At 31.9% G+C, this 23,394-nt stretch overlaps 2 protein-coding genes across 9 annotated transcripts; both read right to left on the reverse strand.

The window, feature by feature from the left end:
* Window positions 1-365: 365 nt before the first annotated feature.
* On the reverse strand, window positions 366-5,747 carry LOC129888809 (probable methyltransferase PMT20). Of its 8 annotated transcripts, none has more exons than XM_055963834.1 (9): window positions 5,632-5,741; window positions 4,561-4,657; window positions 3,696-3,976; window positions 3,436-3,584; window positions 3,141-3,336; window positions 2,467-2,677; window positions 1,618-2,293; window positions 1,419-1,496; window positions 366-1,037 (listed from the first exon to the last, which is right to left on the reverse strand). In XM_055963834.1, the coding sequence occupies exons 3-9, from the start codon at window positions 3,948-3,950 to the stop codon at window positions 821-823; spliced, it is 1,782 nt and encodes a 593-aa protein (XP_055819809.1). In that variant the 5' UTR covers window positions 3,951-3,976; window positions 4,561-4,657; window positions 5,632-5,741; the 3' UTR covers window positions 366-820. The 8 variants fall into 8 exon arrangements, with proteins under 8 accessions (XP_055819809.1, XP_055819808.1, XP_055819810.1 ...); XM_055963833.1 differs by lacking the exon at window positions 5,632-5,741 and adding an exon at window positions 5,463-5,559; XM_055963835.1 differs by lacking the exon at window positions 5,632-5,741 and adding an exon at window positions 5,358-5,430.
* Window positions 5,748-19,229: 13,482 nt separating this feature from the next.
* LOC129888812 (putative late blight resistance protein homolog R1A-10) lies at window positions 19,230-22,389 on the reverse strand. The gene is made up of 2 exons (XM_055963841.1): window positions 19,776-22,389; window positions 19,230-19,598 (listed from the first exon to the last, which is right to left on the reverse strand). Exon 1 carries the CDS (start codon window positions 22,387-22,389, stop codon window positions 19,777-19,779), a length of 2,613 nt encoding a protein of 870 aa, XP_055819816.1. The 3' UTR covers window positions 19,230-19,598; window position 19,776.
* Between the last annotated feature and the right edge of the window lie 1,005 nt (window positions 22,390-23,394).

Below are 23,394 nucleotides of genomic sequence, written 5' to 3' on the forward strand. Positions count from 1 at the left end.
TATAGTGGAAACAAATTGTGGTGGAGAATAACATGGACAAATATTATTTTGTAACATTGCATTATTATTGAATTAATTGTCCTCAAAATCTTAAATAACAATCCAAAATTTTATATATATATATATAAAGAACAACCCGATGCACAAAACATCTCACATTCACAAGGTCCGAAAAATGCCCCACTCGAAGGGATGTTATGTAGACAACCTATTCTAATGCAAACATTAGTGGCTGCTTTCACAAAAACCCATGACCTATATCATGAAAAAGAATAATCAATCTGGCAATGCAGAAAAGAAACATTCAAGAAAAATAGAACATCATGTAAGATACATATATAATTTGGCTGCTACTTTTCATGAGCTAGATAGAAGCACTTCGACAATAAAAATTGGGCTTTAATTATTACATCCAAAAATACTTCAAAAGGAACATATCTAACTAGGTACATAAGGAGCTGCAATGTCTTCCGAAAAAATAAAATAAAATACAATACAACCGAAGAGCACAACGCTCCGTTTTTTATAATCGAAAAATCCCCGAGGGCCAGTGATACACAAAGCAAAAGCTTTGGGCCTTACAAAGAATATATTGCATGAACAAGCCATCAGAATATTAGCATATGGTTATCTTTTGGCTATTGATTCTTCAATTCAAAATCTCAATTTCCAATGATTTGTTGAACAATATATATATATATATATATAGTATATGAGCTGTGTAGACTTACTTATCTCCTATGATGCCATTCTTAAATATATAACTTTTTCTCTCCATTATCAGCAATTGTGTTTTATGGTGTATGAAGTTCAAAGTTCATCATGAATTTTGCTTTGAATACCATAGCTTCTTCTGGCAAATCAATATCTTTTCCTTCTCTACGCCGTATTCTGTTTCTTCCTTACGACAGCTCCATCTCGTCCCCTTAGCCATCGTAGCAATAGCGTCTACAAAATAGCTGGATTCTCGGATTATAGCGTATCCATTGGGTCGTAAAATACGATCCATTTCCAGCAGAACATATTTCATTTCACATCTGCACGATACACGTAACTGACGTCAGGAAGGGGGGGAAAAGTTTGCCAGCTTAAAAGTAGATGCTTGCCTTTAGTCGGAACTGCAGAGACATAGCCAGGATTTGAAGCCTATGGGTTGTGACTTCTAATATGTTTGACTTAATGGATTCTAATTAATAATGTGTACATATTCAATGGATTTTTAAGACAAATACAGGGTTTGAACCAAAGACGTAGGGTTCGGCCGAACCCCGTAGCCAACACGCTAGCTCTGCCATAAGCCAATAATTGGAAGGGAATTTAACGACTCACTAAAAGATGCATTGGGGTTAAGGGTAAATGATGAAGGATAAAATGCAATTAAGCCATGAAGCATGAACATGAAGTGCAAATGCTTTTACCTATGACTTTCGGCGGAGAAGAGGCCATCAAGATGCAGGAGATCGTATGTCCGAGGATACGTTGAGAAAGCCTCACACCTATAGAACAACAAACAAAAAAAATTCAATAAATACACAAAGACATAATCACCAAGTATAATGAAAAAGAGCGATTGTAGTAGTTTAGACTTTGAGATTTTTGCATGTAAATCGTAATTACCAGTCATGAATTGTTCCAATAAGACCCCTATCATAGACCACAGGAAGTGTATTTGGAGCGTAAGAGGAAACCACATTCATGACCCACAACGGATCATCAACCACAGCAGCAGCGAAACCTCCATACAAGGTGTTCATGTCCATTACATTTCTGATCTTGTCCGTTCCAATTGCAGGGAGCAACTTCTTGTAATGTTTTGCCCGAGCCTTCCATTTACCATCATCATGCTTGAAGGCACCAGCACTACCTCCACGAACATCAGAAACACGTTCAGGAGCAACGTGCAATCTTTCTGGCCACTTGGGGAGGACATCCAACTTGACTTTCTTAGCAGCTGGATTTGGCACAACTACACAAGGCCGAAGAGGAGCGTACCACGCTGAATCAGGTTCAGTACCATCATCACATTTTGATGGATAGTTGTCAGGATTATCAAGCTTCTTATAGCAGCTATTGTCAGACAACTTCTGCCACACAGCAATGTCATCCTTCTTGTTGAATAATTTAAAGCACATTGAAGTTAGTAGTTCTTGCAACTTATCGTAATCTGATTTTTGCTCCTCGATAGTCGTATTCCATCCTCTCCAACGACGTTTATAGTTCACTGGAGGACCAGAGAGGACCCAAAAACCGCCAGGACGGAGTATGCGATGAACCTCAAGAAGGTAAACTCCACCTGACAATAATGAAGTTGAATTAGTATAACCATCACTGCTAATATCTATCTTGCTTTGTCTATGCACTAGGCGCAGAGGGTGAAGTTTGCATACATCCCTATTTACAAATTGGAAAAGACACGCAGTGCAATATTAAGACACCATACACCTTCTACCTAAGTAGATCACTTACCGAACTCAGTCCATGGAATTAGGCATCTTGAACAATGAGCCATATCAAAAGAGTTTGAAGGGAAAGGAAGACGCTGAGTAGAAATGATGCCCAGAATTGCAGGAATTCCACGTTCCAGAGCAAACTGAACCTGAGCCTGGTGATTGTCTCTTGGGGCAAGAGAGACTGTCAAAATTCCACGATCTAGTAAATCACCTCCCCAGCTTGCTACCTAGAGGAAGATGGAGGAGGAACATTAGGCTTAACCTGAATTCTGGATTAGATACTACAAATAGTTTTCCTAGGAGAAGCATCTATGTTAGTATATTTTGTTTTCCTGTCTAGTAATTAGTCGAAACACGATGTTACAATCAGAGATAATGTAAAAAAATCAGTAATAAAAGAATCAGTTATGACCTCAGGCTGGAAATAGCGAAAGGAAACCAAAAACACATTGAAGGACGAATTAGTAAGAGATGAGGACTGCTTCAATGAGTTAGTGCTCAGTTAACTTCAACAAGACTATGGAACCCGAAGACTGAGATATAACATAGATATGACTGAACCAGTTATCTTTTGCTAGAGTCGAAATGCAAGTAAACACCCCCAAGAAGATAAACAAACTTAAAATTGCCAGAGAAGTTGTTCATATTTTAAAACACAATAGAAACAAAAGCTCCACGGTAAAGACTCACCCCACATCCAGTATCAATGGCAGTTCGGATTGTCCCATCTTTCATTTGCGGAATCAAATCTTGCATCAAATCAACATAGGCACCAACCCCATTAGGAAACATTGTACCACCACCAGGAAAGATAAACTTCTCCCCTTCTTTTTTAAGCCAATGTTGATTGGACTTTTGTTTGTTAATCCAATCATATGGAACATTCCTACAGCCAGATCCGACCAGTAACTTTAGTAAGGTTCAATGACCACAAATGAATCGAACAAAACATTGACAAACAAAGTTCCAGAACATGAAGTATTACCTGTACCAACATTCATTTTTGCTCTTTGGCCATCTAATAGGTGATTTATAGCCATCTGGTGGGGGTACCAAGCATTCCTGTCGTTCAAAACTAGGAGGGCAATGTCGTTCCAAGAAAGCAAGACGATGGCGACTATACTTGTGCCATCTCTGTGATATCAACAATAGATCATTAACACAAAGGACAGAACCACACGATAATAACAAATCAATATCTCAATGAACAAAATTCGAGGACAAAAATACTAGAAATCATAATACCTTTGGATCTGTGCATGGAGTATAGTCCTGATACTCAGCACTGCATTCAGGAAAGGAAATGGCTTTGATCTGGACAGGTCCAGTAGCGGTTGCCACGGGAGTGGCAACAGCCTCAGTTACATATCGTTCCTTCTCAGAGCAAAAAATACCTCCAAGGTAGAAAGAAAGCCCACACAGCACCACAACTGTTAATGCCACCGGGATTTTCCATGATCTTTTATCCGATTGCTGAGGTTTTCCGTCTTTGTGCTTCATGTTTCCTAATCCTCCTTATCAGCTACCTGCATAAGAGAAAAACAACCAGGTAAATCATTCCACCTCTTCAACTACTCAAATCTTCATGCAAACACTCCCTTGGAATTTCTTAAAGTGACAGTTCCTTGCAAAATGAATCATCAACAAGAACAAATAGAATGGAAAGAGCACTCAAGCAAATGACAGGGGAAAATATGATACCGATCCGCGATCACTAACTTTTTGTTAAGAATATGATGCCTATCAATCTTGCTTAAACTAAAAGTAGAAAAGGGAGCACCTAAGAAATCAAAAAGGAGAAAACGTGTTTTCGAGATAGGAATCAATATCTAATGAATTCAATGGTTCCAATATAAATGAAAGAAAACGAAAAAGGACTGACATCACAACGATATCCTAATCTCAAAACAAAAAGAAAGGGGATACAGCAAAATTGGTAGATAGTTGGAGAGGTAACAAAACACTACACTTTTCATTACAAAACTAGCAAACCACAAAAAGATGGATTATTTTGGGAAAGCATTTCTGGTCTGTAGAGAAGCAGATTTTGTGCTTGTGGAAACTATGGAGTAATCGGAGAAGCCAAAGAAGGATAGTATAAATGCTTAACTTGGCAAGAAGTCCTTCAAAAAGTATCCAACAACAGCCCCTTACTGAAAATCCAGTACTCCAATACTTGGCTATCTGAATAAACTAGATACAAAATCCTAGTAGCCAGACAAAAACAAGAAGAACCATTAACAGATCTAATCTCAAAACAGGCTATTAATTAAAACACTTAAAAAACCACTAGATTAGATCTGCTGATACTGAAAGTAGGGGGCAAGTTAGAACTAACATATTCACTTTAACTTTATATTTTCCACATGATATAGGACCCAAAACTTTATCAAATTATGCTGTCCCAATGAGGGCCCTCTTAGCCACTAAAGTCAATAATGTAAGGGAGAAATATGAAGAAAAAAGACCAAACCAAAGAATTTTTGCACTTAACAACTAAGAATACAAGAAAGGGAAAAAGAACCGTGTAAAACTAGTACAATAAAGATAAGTTAAGAATACTTTATTTTGTTACTACACAAATACACTTGCCGACAGTAATGCCCAAACATGAAATTCAAAAAAGTGAGCAAAAAAAGATTCAATTTTTATGAACATTTCAATCATCCAATATCTAATCTTGCACTACATAGACATGTTAATTCAAGAAAATAAATGAAATACAAGATCTTTTTGACAAAATTAAGAAACCCCAAATGCTGAAAACCAGCAAAATAACAGTAAATCAATGAAAACCCAGGATAGCAAAACAGTGGATATAAATGGGAAAGTGACAGAAAAAGACTCAAAATGCAATGATCTGAAAAAAGATCTTACACAGAAAATGATATAAACCAAAGTACTTACTACACAAACAGAGTAGAGAACATTAATCAGCTTCTTGATGAAACAATAAATACACACACACAAAAAAAAGGAAAACAGTAAAGTCCCTGGATGTTCAAGAAAAACCTTGAAAGACCCAAAATTTCCCTTCACACTCTGGGCCAAAATCTTGTTTCAAGACTCAATTTTTAACCAACCCCAGATGTAGGGAGAAAGATAAAAAAGTACAGGAAGAGATAGATATATATACACACACACTCACATTACATAACAGAGAAGGAAGAAAACAGACAACCTTAAATTAATAATTATTTTTTTTGAAGGAAACTATGGGGTAAAAGAACTGTTTTTATGTCATGTTCTTATCCTCTCCTCTTTCAGATTCTTGGCTTTGTTACCCTCTCAATTGCTGTATTCTTTTTCTCTTTTTATGGGGTTTGTAATTTATTGCGAGAACTATTATTCCATCCGTCCCATATTAGACGGGTATTTTCAATTTTATACGATAATTAAAAAATTATTAATACATTAAAAAACTTATTATTTTGTTATTTTTTTTATATCAATATAATATACATAAAATATAGAAATAGTCGATATTGAAAATTATTTTTAGTAAAATATTTATCTAATATGGGATGTAGGGAGTACTCCCCCTTTTCACATATGGTCCCTTTTGTACCAAATAGAAAATTTACCAGCATGGAGTGTTTAAACAGTCTCTCACAGAAATACAAAAAGTCGTATACTATAGATCCAACCCCTTTATAGATTATGTATATAGCAGAAGTTTAATGTACTCAATTGTTCATTTACATAGAATATTTATATCGAGCCACACAGGTTTTTCTCTAAGGCAGAACACTCCCCTATTGACGCATTTTTACCTTCCACAAACTTCGACAGATTACTTATTTTACATAGAATATTTATATCAAGCCCGTATATATATATATATATATATATATATATATATATATATATATATTATATGAATAACAAAATTAATACTTGATCATAATTAATTCATATATTTTTTTTAATTTCATTAACTATTTGATAAGAGTAAATTTTAACCATTGTGATATAGTGTGATTTCTACCATTGAAAGCAAATGAATTCTACAATAAAAAAGGAAAGAAAAAGAATTTCTTTTCTTTTCTTGTTTTTTTTTTCTTGTTTGGGATCCTTGTGTTTATTATTATTATTATATATATATATATATATATATATAGGAAAAGAAATCAGAGTCCCATTATTATGGGATTTAATACTTGTAATTATTTTTTTGCTAATTTTTTTAATTTTTAATTGTGTTTACTCATTTTTAATGTAATTACATAATTATCCTCTTTAAAATATCAATTTCTGAAATAAATGAATTGATGGTAAATAAGAGATAAATGAATTGATCGTAAATAAATGATAAATATTATGTTGATGATTTGATAAAAATAGTAATAACTTTTTTTTTGATAAAATGATTAAAATACACGACACATATAAAATATTTCAAGAGTTTAAAAAATATTAAATATAAAAAAGAAGAATCTTTATTAAACTAAAAGTATGTATAAAGATCAACTTACGACTTTTGACTCTGTTTATGGTTGAGTAACATATTAATTGGTCAAACAAAGATTATTACTCCTTGAATTTCTCTAGTTAGATATCTAAAATTTATGTATTAAAGATTGCTACTTTTATCTTTATTAATTGATATAATCAATTACTGCTGGTTATTCTGACTTTATTTATTGATCTAATCAATTATTGCAAATTATTCCGACTTCTTCTTACTATATAGTGAGAGGATTTCCTATATATGGTTGGAGTAGTCATTTATTATATACATATGTAAGTAAAACTTTATAAGCATTTAACCTTTATGTTCTTTTTATTATTTTATTGTGAAACATGTGCACATGACTTTTGACTTTTTTTGAGTTGTGCATTTAGGGCGGTTTGATTGGTGTTTAGATTTATACATGAATTAATAATATATATATTAGTTATGCAAGTATTAGTAATATAAGATTTAATTATAACTTATAAAAATAAAATATTATTAATATATTTCAAATATTTTATTTTATATAATGTAAATATTCTATTAATATATTGCATATATTATTTATACATTTTTAGCATACCAAATATATAGATTATGTATAAATTTACGTTCTAAACAATATATAATACATGTTAATTAAATATGTGGAATATATTTAATAATATATAGTGCTAATATATGATTAGCATATGCGCCGTCAAAATATATACAATTCAATTTGTACTATTAATAAAATGTTTACATTTGGAGTTCAAATAGAAAGAAATAAAAATTTGTCCATATATAAAAAGAAATAAGAAACAAAAATAATTAGGAAAACATAATAGTTATGTAAGGTTCTTAATAAAAAAAATTTAAAATAAATTAATTGGGATAAATGTATAATTTATTATTTTAATATATGTATAACTAATATCCACATAACTTATTTTATCTTCTACCTCCCATAATTTATACATAGATTCCCTCATAAGTTATATAGTTATATATTATAATTGAGCTTTTTCATTATGAAATTTAAGTAAAATACCCTATTAATTATATAGGATTACAAAAAAATACAACCAAACATAGTAAAACTAATTCAATTTCTATCAAACATTGTAAAACTAATACAACATTTTATACATGAATAAGATTTATCTTATACAGTAACCAAACGGCCCATTAATGTAGTTTGGCAAATACTGTGTGGGTTTATTTCTTTATTTTATTCATAAACTTTCCTACTTAGCATTTGATTTCTATTTCTCATTTTTTCTCAAACAAATGCTAATTGAGCAATTAAATGAAAATTATTTTCTGTAAATAGTAAGCCCTTATTTGTTTGTTATTAATGAAGTGCATTTGTGTATAATGGTCTGTCTAACAAACAATGTAGATTTATCTTTTTCATTAACATACTAAATTAATGTAAATCTTAAAACTAGTTTTTAAAATCCAAACTATCACGTGGCTTAAAAAAATTACCTCATTCCTTTTTTTATGCACCCACACTCGATCCAATTATTACAAAAATCTAATTCCTCCGGATCCGATCCAAACTCATTTTATGATTGAGTAGAATTTTTTTTTGTTGTTTGGATCGTATCTAGATGTGTAAAAAGGTGGAATAAATTTTGAAAGCCACATGACATTTTTGAAATTAAAAAATTAATATTATAATTTTTTTTCAATTAAGTATAGATATGTTAATGAAAAAGATAAATATGCACAATTTGTTAGACTAGAAGAGTAAATATATACATTATTTTTTTCACGAAGAATATATATGTTCTATATCTCAAAGTTGAGGGGTATATTTTTCCATTTTCCATTCAAATTTTGACCTAACAAATGAGGCCTTAGGTAATAGTAATTATTAATTCAAAGTAAAGGATTTTAAAAATTACAAAAATGGAAATTTGAGCACTGACAAATTTGTTTTTATGTCATCAAAGTTTCTTACTTTATACTTTGCTTTGTCTATTTATATATATAAAAAATACTACTATAACAACTATCATCAAAAGGGGAAGTATCTTTAGATTTTTTTGCAGAAAAATTCCCTAAATCTCTATGTAGATTCCTCAAATTTTGGTAATTGTCTTCTTGACACTATATAGAAAAATTATTCCCCAAGTCTAAAAAAATAATTTAAAAATGGAAATGATATTAATGGTGTGATCCAAAATAGGAGTATTAGTGTCTCCAAAATAAGTTTATATGTTATATTTAGTAATTTATTTTCTTTTTAAGATTATGAATTTCTCACCGTAAGAATGTGTATTTAGTAGATAATTGTTGGGTAATCTAACAATAATAATATATTTACTTTAATTTCACAACTCACAAGTATGGTTTAGAGTTGATAAGAACTAAGATATAAACAAATCTTATCTTTATATTTGCGGGTTAAAGAGGTTATTTCCTATAGACCTTCAACTCAAAAGAGAAGTTATTTGAAGCAGGATTGCAAGAAAAATATGTCTTAAACTCGAGTGACATGATAATATATATTTTATAATACTAAATAATATATAAAATAATATTAATACAAAACTAATTATTAGATATTCGAATTTTGATTATTCAATCTTAATTGAACTGTCATTCTTATATTACTAATTAACGAAAGGAATTACTTGTACTTTCTTTGAATATTCTTATCTGTATAAAATGTTAGCATGATATAATTGACATGTTCCTTAAAAATCTGAAGTCATATTTTTCTATTATATAAGAATATGTAAGCTAAAGTCGAACAAAATACTATAATTACATATCGATTACTGCACGTAAAAATATCAAAATTAAACTTTAAAATATTAATCCATACTGAATGAATTTGATATGATAATGATATAATATTTTAAAAATCAAAATTGAAATTATCGAATCGAAGTTTTGAATACCGTACCATATCCATCTCTAATAGGAAATAGTGAACGTCAAATGAAAAATCATTTTTTTTCTTTTTCTCTTTTCATTTTTTTTGGTGAGGTTGGGCCCACTATGTACCACTGCATTTAGAAGGCAAAAAGGGAAAGTAACAATTAACTACTTGTCCACTTTGGACCATACTATGGTCAATATTTAGTTCAGTAGTAGTATTTTTTCATAGTCAAGTAATGATTGACAATTATTAAATTCTCAATAATTTCAATGACAGTAATAATAATTTTAAAAGATGTAAATTATGTAAATACGTGTAATATTTAATTTTGACTTTTCTCATTTTGTTATCATATCCAAAATGAGTATTTGGAAGTATTGGTGTTTTTCTTTTTGGTTTTCTATGGATGTTTGGTATTTATTGTGGCTTTAGAATTTAATTAATTTAAATACATATTATAATTTTATTTTGGGATAAAATTATTATTTTTAAAATAAAAATGAATTTATACACATGACTCAATATAGTTTTTTTAATTAATAATAAAATAATACTTGATACTCTATAAAAAATAAATTTTTAATTAGCGATGGAGGAATATTTAGTGCTCCATCACAATTTTCGATGGCTTAGTATTGATGTTACTTGCATTGCATGGCTGCGTACGTAAGTAATAATAATTTAAATCATTTTCATATTTGCCTTCATAGGATAACATAATCCAAGTTTAAATATCTTATCCCCCATCACATATCCCCCACCATACTTTTTCTTTTTTGCTTCCTCACTTTTTTCTTTAAATACTTTTTAGCCTTTTGCACCCCCTCCCCATCCCCTTCGATTTTTTATGTTATGTTACATTTATATATTTTTTTATAACAATACTTTGTTATTGCAGTTAAAAACTATTTGATAATGATACTATTATGAAAAAGTTTGACTATATATAATACACACCATGTAGATCTTTTTGAGTTTCACATTAAAATCGTAATAAAGTAAATATTAAAAAAGTAATAATAGACTGTTATATAATCACTATTACTTTTTTTAGATATTTATTTTTAAAAATTACAACAAATAATTTGAGACTGACAAAATTATTATTTACTAATAAAGGGGAATGAGTACACATGTCACCGTCAACGTGTGTGCTTCCCCAGAATTAGTATTGATTTAAAGGGTATTTTGGTCATTTAGTGATTTTCACTTTATTATTTTATTTATCTATTTTAATAAATCAAGACCACTTTATTATTTTCAATCAATAGTATTTTTATTATTAAATAACTATATAAAATAATAAAGCAGACAAGTTTAAAATTTTAAAATTGTTATAAAACAAACTAATTTAACAAATTAACAAGAAAGAGAAAATTGAGAGATATTTGTATGTTTTAATTTCATAACATACAGGTTATTTATAGTCGAGGAAGGAGAGGGAGTTATAATAACAAAGGCAAGTGGTAATATAATTGGGTAGAAAAAAATAGGGAACAAAGTTAGTGGGTAGGAAAGTAATGGGCAACCACTTGTATAACACTTCCCCTCAGATATTCACATGTAATGTGCTTTATTAAAAACTTTACAAGAAATAATATACATATTATCCTAAACACCCATAGATGTTGTGCCTCGTTAAAATCTTACTAGAAAAAATCCAGTGGAAAAAAGCCTAGTGAAGATAAAAAAGTATACACATTCTATCTCCTTTTATGAAGCCACATTTCAATTGAGTTATGCACGCGACATTGTCTTCGAATATAACGGTGGGTACTTTGATATCATTTTTCAGGCCGCATCTTTCTTTGATGAACTGTATCATCGATCTCAACCACACACATTTTCTACTTACTTCATGAATTATTATTATTTTAGCATGATTTGAAGAAGTAGCAACAATAGACTGCTTTGTAGATCGTCATGATATAGCAGCTCCTCCGTATGTAAATAGATAGCCTGTTTGAGATCGAGCTTTATGTAGTTCTGATAAATAACCTCCATCTGCATAATCAATAAGGTTCGCACAACCTTTGTTAATATAAAACAAACTCATATCAATGGTACCCTTTATGTATCGCAAAATATGTTTGATACCGTTGCAATGTCTTCGCGTTGGGAATGAACTTTACCTTGCCAGAAAATTAACAGAAAATGTTATACCAAGACTGGTTGCGTTTGCAAGATACATAAATGCACCAATAGCACTGAGATATGGTACTTCAGGACCAAGAAGTTCTTCGTTCTCTTATAGAGGTCGAAATTGATTTTTTTCCACTTCAAGTGATCGAATAACCATTGGAATACTTAATGGATGTGCTTTGTCCATTTAAAATCATTTTAAGATTTTTTCAGTGTAGGCAGACTGATGGACAAAGACCCCGTCTGCTAAATATTCAATTTGCAGACCCAAACAAAATTTTGTCTTTCCAAGATCTTTCATCTCAAATTCTTTCTTTAAATATTTAATCGTCTTTTGGACCTCTTCAGAGGTTCCAATGAGATTTATGTCATCAACATAAATAGTGAGTATAATAAACTCTGATTCTGTTTTCTTAATAAAAATATATGGACAAATGACATCACTTATAAAACTTTCATTTGTCAAGTACTCACTAAGACGATTATACCACATACACACTGATTGTTTTAGACCATATAATGATCTTTGAAATTTGATTGAGTACATCTCCCGAGACTTAGTACATGTTTCAGGCAATTTTAATCATTCTGGATTTTCATGTAAATTTCATTATCAAGTAAATCATAAAGGTAAACTGTAACTACATTCATTAGATGTATTTCAATATTTTTATGTACAGCTAAACTAATGAGATGTCAAAAATTTATTTCATCCATAATAGGTAAATATGATTCTTCATAGTTGACCCCGGATCTTTGACAAATCCTTGTGCAACAAGGAGTGCATTGTATCTTGCAATTTCATTTCTCTCATTTCGTTTTCGCACAAAAACTTATTTATAGCCAACTGGTTTTACACCTTCATGGGTTTAGATGACAGTTCAAAAAATCTCACGTTTAGCAAGTGAGTCTAATTTTGATTGAATTGTCTTTTGTCATTTTGGCCAATCATATCTACGTCGGCATTCTTCGATGGAGTTAGGCTCAATACTTTTATTATCTTGTATGAGGTTAAATGCAACATTATATGCAAAAATATTATCCATCGTATTTTTCGATCGATCTAAATTTATCTCATCACCGATAGAACTTATTGAAAGTTATTCATTCACTTGAGTCTCAGGTTCATTGATTTCTTCAAGAATATCAAGATTACTCAAATCTTGATCTTCTTCAGGAGGTTCTTTTGTAGTATCATCTTTATTATTTCTCACGCTTCTCTTTCTAAAATTTTTATCCTTTGAACCCAATGGTCTACCACGCTTCAGGTGTGTTTGGGATTCAGAAGCTATGATATTAGTAGATGGTTCTTTTGGGACATCGATCCGGATAGGCACATTCACTGCAGGGATATGTGACTTAGTTATCCATTTCAAATCAGTAAATGCATCTGGCATTTGATGTACTATTTTTTGTAAGTAGATGATCTTCTGGACCTCCTACTCACATGTGCGGATACGTGGATCAAAATGAGACACTAATGAAACTTTCCACGTAATTTCACTTTCTTTTTTGGGTTTCGTTTTCTCTCCCAGCAATTTTCTTTTGGGTTCCGTTTTCTCTCCCCCTAATTGTGAAAAAATTATTTCATCAAATCGACAATCTGCAAATCGAGCAGTAAATAAGTCTCTTGTCAACAGTTGAAGGTAGCGAATTATGAAGGGTGAGTCAAACCCAACATATATGCCCAACCTTCGTTGAGGGCCCATCTTTGTACGTTGTGATGGTGCTACAGGCACGTATACCACACAATCAAAAATTTGTAGATGGGCTATATTTAGTTCATGACCAAATACTAATTGTGATGGAGAGTATTTATTATAATTTATCAGTCTGAGACGTACAAGTGCTACTGCATGTAAGATAGCATGACCCAAACAATAGTCGACAGTTTTATTTTCATAAGTAGAGGTCTTGATATCAACTGTAGACGCTTATTAAATGACTCTGCAAGGCCATTTTGAGTATGAACATGAGCAACAAGATGTTCAATTTTTATCCAATTAATAAGCAATAATCATCAAAAGCTTGAGATATAAATTCTCCAGCATTATCAAGGCGAATAGCTTTAATCGGATAGGCTGGAAATTGCGCCTTTAATCTTATTATTTCTGCAAATAACTTCGCAAACGCCAGGTTGCAAGATGATAAGAGGCACGCATGAGACCATCTTGATGATGCATCTATTAGAGCTATAAAATATCTAAACAATCTACTAGGTGGATGAATAAGTCCACATATATCCCCATATATACGCCCTAAAAAGCTAGGAGATTCGATGCCAACCTTCGGGGTTGATGGTCTGGCAATGAATTTGCCTTGATAACAAACAACACATGAAAATTCATCATTCGTAAGAATCTTCAGGTTCTTTAACGGATGCCCAGTTGAATTTTCAAAAATTCGTCTCATCATTATTGATCCATGATGCCCTATTCGATCATGCCATAGCACAAATGTATTTAGATCCTTAAGCTTTTGATTTACGATTAAATGTGCTTCAGTTGCACTAATTTCTGTATAATATAGGTCAAACGACAAAGTTGATAATTTTTCCAAAATATATTTTTGGCCTGAGATACTCTTGGTTATACCAAGGTATTCTATATCATTTCATTTAGTGTCTCAACATGATATTCATTTCTACGGATATCTTTAAAACTTAACAAGTTTTTTGGGAATTTAGAATAGAACAGTGCATCTTCTATGACAATCTTTGTTCCCTTAGGCAGAAATATAGTAATTTTTTCGGAGCCTTTTATCATTTTTGAATTACCAGAAATTGTAGTAACATTTGCTTTTCTTCTAAGCAAGTAGAAAAAATATTTCTCGTCTTTAAAAATGACATGAGTCGTTCTACTATCAATTAACAAATATCCTCGCGATTGATTATTGACCAAACAAAATTTGAGGCATATTCATTTTTCTTCAAAAAGAAATAAAGTAAACATTATAATTAAAACGTGGCTCATTATACAAATTTTATTTATTTACATGAATTAGAAAAATATAAACATATTTTTTAGTACAGACAAATAAAAAGAAAATTATTTAAATATTATCAAGCTTATCAATATTCATATTTCCTTCTAGAAAATTGAAGAAATAAGCAGCATCCAGATGCATAGGCTCAATATTATCTTCAGAGATAAAGTTTATCTCTGGATTATTTTTTGTTCTCTTCAAGGATGTCCGATATAGCTGAATCAGACGTTTTGATGACCGGCAGGTTCGTGATCAGTGTCCCATACCTCCACATCTATGACATATACTTTCTGATTTTTTCTTTGGTATAACTTATTGCTTTTCACTCTTTTTTTATATTGCTGATCATTTCTCAGTGCTAGACGAGCATCATGATTATAATTTTTTCTTCGACCACGATCACGACTGGGGCCATGACCTCTTTCTCGCTAGTTATAGTTTGCCTGATTTACTTCAGGGAGTGGCAAAGAACTAACGGATCGACTATCATGATTTTTTATTAACAGTTCGTTATGTCATTCAACAATAAGAACGTGAGAAAATAATTCAGAATATTTTTTAAAACTCTTTTCGGATATTGCTATTGAAGGAGCATATTCTCTGGTGGAAATGTGGAGTTTGTATTTTCAAGTTTGTCTTGCTCAGTGATTTCTTCTCTGCATAAATTTAACTGTACTATAATTCTAAACAGGGCAGAATTATATTTTGTTATATTTTTAAAATTCATTAATCTCAAATTGAGCCGATCATGACGTGTTTGTGGAAGGATGACCAACTTTAGGTGGTCATATCTTTCTTTTAGATTCTTCCATAGTTTAAGAGAGCCTTTTAATGTGAGGTCCTGCAATTTTAACCCCTCGTCAAAATGGCGCCAGAGAAATATCATGGCTTTGACACTGTCTTGACTAGATGCCATATTGTCATCTTTGATGATGTCTGTCAGAACCATCGATTCTAGGTGTATTTCAGTATCTAGTACCCATGATGAGTAGCCTTTTTCAAATATATCAAGAGCAACAAATTCAAGTTTAGAGATTTTAGACATTTTAAGAAAATAAAATTCTTACCCTTTTTGTTACTTGTTTAAAATAACTTAAAGTAATGGAGGCTCGTGCTGATAACGTGTTATAAAATAAACTAACTTAAAGAGAGACAGTAAGAGAAAGAGAGAATTGAGAGATATCTGTATGTTTTAATATCTACAAACTATTTACAGTCGGAGAAGGGGAGGGAGTTATAATAACAAAGGCAAGTAGTAATATAATTGGGTAGGAAAAATAACGAGACAAAGTTTATTGGTTAGGAAAGTAAACGACAACCACTTGTATAACAAAAATATAATAGCAACGATATTTATAATTACATATTCCCATGCTAATCATAATCATGTTAGCACCAAGGACATTTCACATGCAATTCAACATCATACATCACTTCCATTGAAAAATTTGAGACCTATCAGTTTTCCAATGTCTTTTCATTATATAAGCTTTTTATTCATTTGATATTTCATATATATATATATATTGAGATCTAATTAAATTCGAATAACGTATTATAAGATTTATTTTTAGGGCCAACACTTGCAATAAAAAAAATTTATTTTTGAAACTCAAATATGATATTTTTGATTAGAAGGAAAGAAGTCTCAATCATCCCATCATTAACTCACGGTTCTTGTATAGATTTATCTAACTGCTAACTAATTATTTAAGGCATTTTTAATGCCTCCTTTTTATTAACATGGCAAAAAAATAAAAGTGATAATGGAGCATTGTGTAATTAATAAAATAAAAGAGGCAGGTGGAGAATAAATGCATTTTCATTATTACTTTATGCTTTTTGAATACACGTAATTATTATGAGTATGAACAGAATAAAGTAGTAATAAATCGTTTTACTATTTGTTGAAGGAATCTCATGATCATAGAGAAAAACATTTATGAAAATAAAAAGAAAATAAAATTAAGCATTTTAATAGTATATATATTTGTGAAATATAAACTATGTTATATATTTGTGAAATATAAACTATGTTATATATTTGTGAAATATAAACTATGTTTTTGAATATTTAATTTCAGAAGGTGTGACATGGAAGAAATTACAAATTTTACATTATCAAATGATAAATAATTATATAAGATAATTAAAATATTAATTTTAAAGTCTTAAATAGTAAATTTATTTTTTAAAAATAAAAAGTTGATCAATGTTTCGTGTTGGGACTTCATGCTTTTGTAACACTCCCTCAATTCCATATTAAATGAATTTATAAAGCAATGCATATATATTAAAAAAAATATTCAAGGATATAATTTGAACCATATTTTTCACTATTTTCCTTTGTAAAATCATAAATATAATTTTGCAAGTAGTGTGATTTATCTCCTAGAAAATATAAAACTTCAATAAATGAAAGGGCAAATATGGAAAATGTTTCAAACATCTATTTTGAACTTTGAACAATTCAATTATTTTGAACAATAAAAAATTCCTCAAAAATTCACTTAATATGGAATGAAGGAAGTAGTAAATATCAGGGTTGAGCCATCATACGCTACGGATTCGGCAGAAATCAACAATTTCAATTCGACTTATACATTTATCCAAACTTATAAGCTTCAAAATCTAATTCAATAGAGGGAAAGTAGAAGGGAATATAGCCTTCTGATATCAGGTTTATTTGCATCCGGTACTTTTAATGTTGAACACAAATTTATGTATAACTCATAATTTTAAATATATAATGAGTTCAATGCTAAAAATCTTACTAGTTGAACTCGTAAAACATAAATTTTAGAATGGCTTCTGAAGTCAATAATTCATAAACTAAAAATTATGATTCTTCCCTATTATAGACATACATATATACAGGGATGAGCCACTTATTACTCAGGGGTTCATCCGAACTCTATTCGGTGAAAAATTATATTATTTATACATAGTAAAAATAACTTTTTATGTATATATTAGAGGTCGAACCCCCTTCGATAAGTTCATGTGTCTACTTCTTCAAATTTTGAACATCCTAAATCAAAATTCTGGTTCCGCCACTGTATATATATACTACTACTTCATCCATTTTTGTTTGTCCACTATACTAAAAATAATTATTCAATTGTACTTGTTTAGTTTAAAAAATTAAGAGATAATTTATCACCTACTTCCTACTTTATCCTTATTGTCAACTATAACTATTCCCAATGCATTTTCAAAGCAACAACAACATAATATCCATTATTTTGTCAAAGCATTGAATTTATTGTAATCTTTTTTTAACACTCAAAAAAAAAACCTAGAAAAGAGGAAGAGTCACTAAGACAAGAGGATTTATTAAATAAAGTAAGGAAAGGCGTCTTTCCATATTTAACTTAGAACCAATATGTAATGCTGTGGGAAAGGGGTTAGACTAACTATCGGAACAAGCAAATTTTCCTTTAGCCACTCATGAATGGGCATCAAGGATGCTTTGTAGAGCCCCTTGTCCTCACTTCCACTCCCAAGGATCCCCCCGGCCTCGGGTCCTGAAAAAGTTCCTAGTCACCGGGCTGAGCGCACCTTTGTACTTCAATAGGGCGAGCAGTAGCGTAATGGGAGTTTGCCCATATAAACTAAGGGAGGGCTTTTCGAGTGACGATTGAAGTAATATAGTAAAATTGTTATTCTATTTATTGCTTTTTATAGATTTTGTTAAATAATACTAAACAAGTAAAAATAGACGGAGGAAGTACTTACTCAATACTCCATCTGCTTTATATTACTTGGCTCATTTTAACTTGACACAATCTTTAAAAAAACTTGTACAATATTAGGAATATATTTTACTAAATTAAATTCATTAATCATATTTTAACACTTTAAATTTGATAGCTACTATTTTATATAATTATTTAGTATTATAGATACTATAAAAAATATTTTAATTTAAAAAATAATTACGTAAAATATTTATTTTTAATATAAAGATTAAATAAAATAAATCGAAGAAAGTACACACACGAGGAGCAATAAATTTAAAATGTTGCATTAGAGTTAGTACTCCCCCACTTAGTGGGATTCCACTGAATTGTTGTTGTCGGAGTTAGTGCTGCTGAAATCAACACGTTATGTTTTGTTTGATTTAGATATCCGGAAAACATGCCCATTGGTTTGGGCCATTTTGCGACTAATGAATAGTCGCGAAAATGATAATTACTCATTTATTTTTATTAAAAATTTTAAATTCAAAGTTTTGAATACGGAGCGGACTTTAAAATAGGGATTTAGGTATGTTGTTGTTATCAATTTCTAATATTTACAATATTTCCCTAGCAACTCCAGAATACCAGTTTATTACAACACAATCAAAACAAGAAATTACTCTGTGTACAATCAAGCAATCAAAATATCGAAACCAGAAAGAAAAAATGGTACAAACAAGGAACAATTATTGGCAGAAAAAAACTTGACATCTGAAAGAAAGTACCTTACAGCAAACTCGACCGATTAACTTTAGCTCGAAACTTTGTGTTCTTGGCCAGGAATTTCCATCCTCTGCTTAGCTACTTCTGAATGAGGTAACAAAATGTGAATCTTTACAACAAAAGTTAGCATCATCTCCCGCATTTTTGACAAACAGTTGCCAAGATTCATCCGCTTCCAAAGTGGAAACATTCAGTTCGGTGTCTGTTCTCAGTTCATTTGCCTACAAACATCCAAAGAATGAGAAGTTATAATTACCTTGCTTCTTGTGAAATCTTTAGATTGGCGATTTGGGCACTATAACATATACCATAACACCAAAAGACAGTTTAGAATTCTCATCTACTGATGTAACACATATAACAGATGTTGAAGATTCGTTCCAAATTATTTTACTTACCTCAAATTGTGTCATAGGCATAAACTTTAAGTATGTTGTTTCCCAAGCTCTCTTGCTCTTCTCGGATCTTGTTAGCAAATTTCACAAGGGAAGGAGTACATCCCCATAACTCAATTCGCTCCAGCGTCATACTATTTGCAAATTCTTCAGGAATCTCTTGTAAGTAACAACATGTTTTGATAATTACGCGCTCAAGGTATGGGAAAGAATCATCGGTGGCCCTCCAGTATCTAAGAGCCTTCTTCTCTATGAGCAAGAATTTCAATTTAGGAAATCCCTTATCTGATACTTCCCAGACAGTTTCTCCAAGCTCATCACGAAACAACTGTAATGCCTTCAATTGGAGCACCTCGAGGTTGGGCAACGTGCTAATGATTGTCAGCTTTGACCATAATAGATGAGTTCCTTGAAGTGTCAGCTTCTTGAGATTCGGTGGGAAAGAACCCACACATGGAACTGGATGCCGATGAAGGAAATCACTTTTGTAATAGTCGTATAATAAGATTTTTAGTGCCTCTAGCTCAGGTAAATATATAAGATTATCTAGGCATTTGGGCGCCTCATAGAAGTGCTTACTCCGGCCACAAATCCCCAATTTTTTCACCTTTTTAATCCCTTCAAACATTTCTTTTGTGCAACAAAGAGGTCTCAACCCATGAACACTTTGCAAGTTCTCCAAAACCTGTGACTTATTGCCAGATACCTTTGGAGGAGAACACAAATAAAAAATTGAAGAGTCGAGATGCCTCAATTGAGTCATTTTCCAGGTTCCATCTGGTAAGTGAAACTCATCGGGTAGAAACTTACTAGCTTGACCAAAACTAAGAAATTGTAAATTTCGAAGTTTATAAATTGGTGGATATCCACTGAACCTAGCCATCAAATACCTTAAGGAAACTAGGTTTGATAGTCCGTTAGGGAACTGCCGCACGCCGGATCCCAGCAAGTCCAATACTCTTAGAAGTTTGAAACGGTCTAGTCCTAAATCAAATTCAAGTGTGTACGGTTTTCCCGCAAGAAAATGAAGAGAACGTGTTTTACCGTAAGTAGGGAAAGGAAGAGAGAAAAAATCTTGCACTGGCGATTGATGAAATGAAACCCACCGACGATCTTGAGGAACGATGGGACCTGAAATTGGGGGATTTGAAACATACAAAAGATTCTCACTTTCAGATTCTCTCAAGCATAAATCATGGAGAAGATCATGAATCCTACATGTCTTGATTTTGCCATCCAAACTATGCTTGCAAACAACAATTAGACTTTTATCAATAAGATCATGTAGTAGATTCGCAGCCACTTTTTCCAATTCCCCAAGCTCCCTCAGCTCAAAGAGTCCTTCTGCCATCCATAATCTAATCAAGTTTTCCACAGAAATTTCACTAGCTTTTTTGAAAACTCCAAAATACAGAAAGCAAGCTTTCAAGTGGGAAGGAAGATAATTGTAGCTCAAAGCGAGAACTCTTGAGCAATGTTGATAATCATCAAGGTTTACTAATGAGCTTACACTTCGAGCTACTTCATTCCACTTGTACAACGTCCTCTTGCTAGAAAGAGACCCTGCAACCACAGAAATCATTAGTGGTAATCCTTTGCAATTTTCTACAACTACCTTTCCGACACTCTCAAATTCAGCTGGACAATCATTTTTGCCAAACGCCTTTTGGCAAAACAAATTCCAACTTTCTTCTGGATCTAGGGGAGGCATTGGAAAAGGATTCTTAGGAGAGCTAGCATATCGAGCAACCTCCATGATCCGAGTAGTCAACAGTATTCGGCTTCTATTGTTGTTTTCTGGAAACCATAGTCTAATATCATCCCAGGCTTTCGATCTCCATATATCATCCACAACAATCAAATACCTTCTTCTCATGAGACTTTTCTTCAAGCAACCAGCTAGTTCATCATCGGGTTTCTGATCAAGATCTTCATTCACACCAATAGCGTCATGAAGGAGGGATAGAAGCATCTTTCTTAAACTGTAGTCGTTGGATACAGTAATCCATCCACGAACATCGAAGAATCCCACAATTGAGGGATCGGAAAACATCTTTTTGGCAAACGTTGACTTGCCTATGCCTCCCATCCCAGCAATGGAGATGACTTCCAGTTGTTGTTGAGATGAGTGCCCAGTAAGCTGACCCCGCATGCTCGCTTGTTCATCGTTGTGCCCCACCATGTCGTTCTCAAGGCTCGAAACACGCGATCGTGGTGAAGTAGAACCACCAAATGAACGATTTCCGGCTAGCAAATTTTTATTCTTGTTCCTTTGTTTGCTGAGCTCTTCCTTCACAGAATCGATGTCTTCTATAGCTTGTTCCAAGATCTTACGAAGCCTCTCATTTGCTTCTGTTCGAATATGTTCATCCTTCTCCATAATCCGCACTACTTGTGATTCGACTTCATCTTCTACTTCATTTGCTTGATCTTTCACCTTTTTCTGCAGATCTTTCATCAGTTCATTATCAGAATTGTCAAGAAACTCTAACAGCGAACCAACCTTCTCGTAGAGTGATTCCAAATGTTCTTTGTTACCCTCCTGAAGGTCTAAGCTGGATTGTGAAATCAGGTGCATTGTTCCCATTAGAGAAGTAACAACAGCATAAGCAGCCATCTCCGTTTCTAATTCTATACAAGATTTGTGAATGAAGAGATTTGATTTACAAGTATATCACTATATCAACTGAGGTGGTCATGTATTAAATACTAGTAATTGATCGAAGTTTCCCAGAACATATCTATATTGCAAATTGCATTTTTAATACTGATTTGAAATTTGTTAAGTCAATTGGTTTACAAAACACTCAACAATTAGAAGATTTCACTAGTACCAAATTGTATAGTTGCTTGAGTTGGATAGTCACTATCATAACATATGCTAATTTTGATTGCATACAACTAGCCATTTCTAGTAGAGCTGGAAAATCAACTAGCATATTATATTACTTATTAGAAATCAACTAGCCATTTCTAATTGAGCTGGAAAGTCAACTAGCATATTATATTACTATTAGAAATCAACTAGCTATTTCTAATAGTGCTGACTTGATTATTTTTAAGGAAAAATTATCTTGTTCAAGCTACTGAGTCTTCTATGACCTGGTCTGCTTCTGAAAAGTTTATGCAACTTTACACAGCCCCAAAGAAAAGAGGAGCTGGTTGTTAGCGGAAAAGTAAAAGAAAAAACATTAGATTTAATGTGGTTCAGATCAGCGTAATCCTACGTCCACCAGATAACAACTGCCTTTATATTAGTAATAAAGAAAGGGAAGATATCCCAGTTACACCTAAGAGAATTGCTCTTTCAACTCTCTCCTCTTACAGGGATTTTATGATTTGGCGATTAGTTGTTATACAAATGAGCAGTGAACCATTAAATTTCAATGACAAAAACATCATGTAACAGATGTTATGAACCATTAAATTTCAATGGCAACAACAACATATTCAGTGTAATTCCACAAGTAGAGTTTAGGAGGGACCCGAATCTTGTGCAGGTACAGAGGCTGTTAACTTTTCTTATATCATTACATTAAATGATATACTAGTAGTTAAGCATAAAAAATAACATCACAACCATCAGGTGAATTTTCGATTCTCATATACTGATTTAGCACAG

The sequence above is a fragment of the Solanum dulcamara genome, chromosome 5 (genome assembly GCF_947179165.1).
Source record: "Solanum dulcamara chromosome 5, daSolDulc1.2, whole genome shotgun sequence".
Classification (NCBI taxonomy): domain Eukaryota; kingdom Viridiplantae; phylum Streptophyta; class Magnoliopsida; order Solanales; family Solanaceae; genus Solanum; species Solanum dulcamara.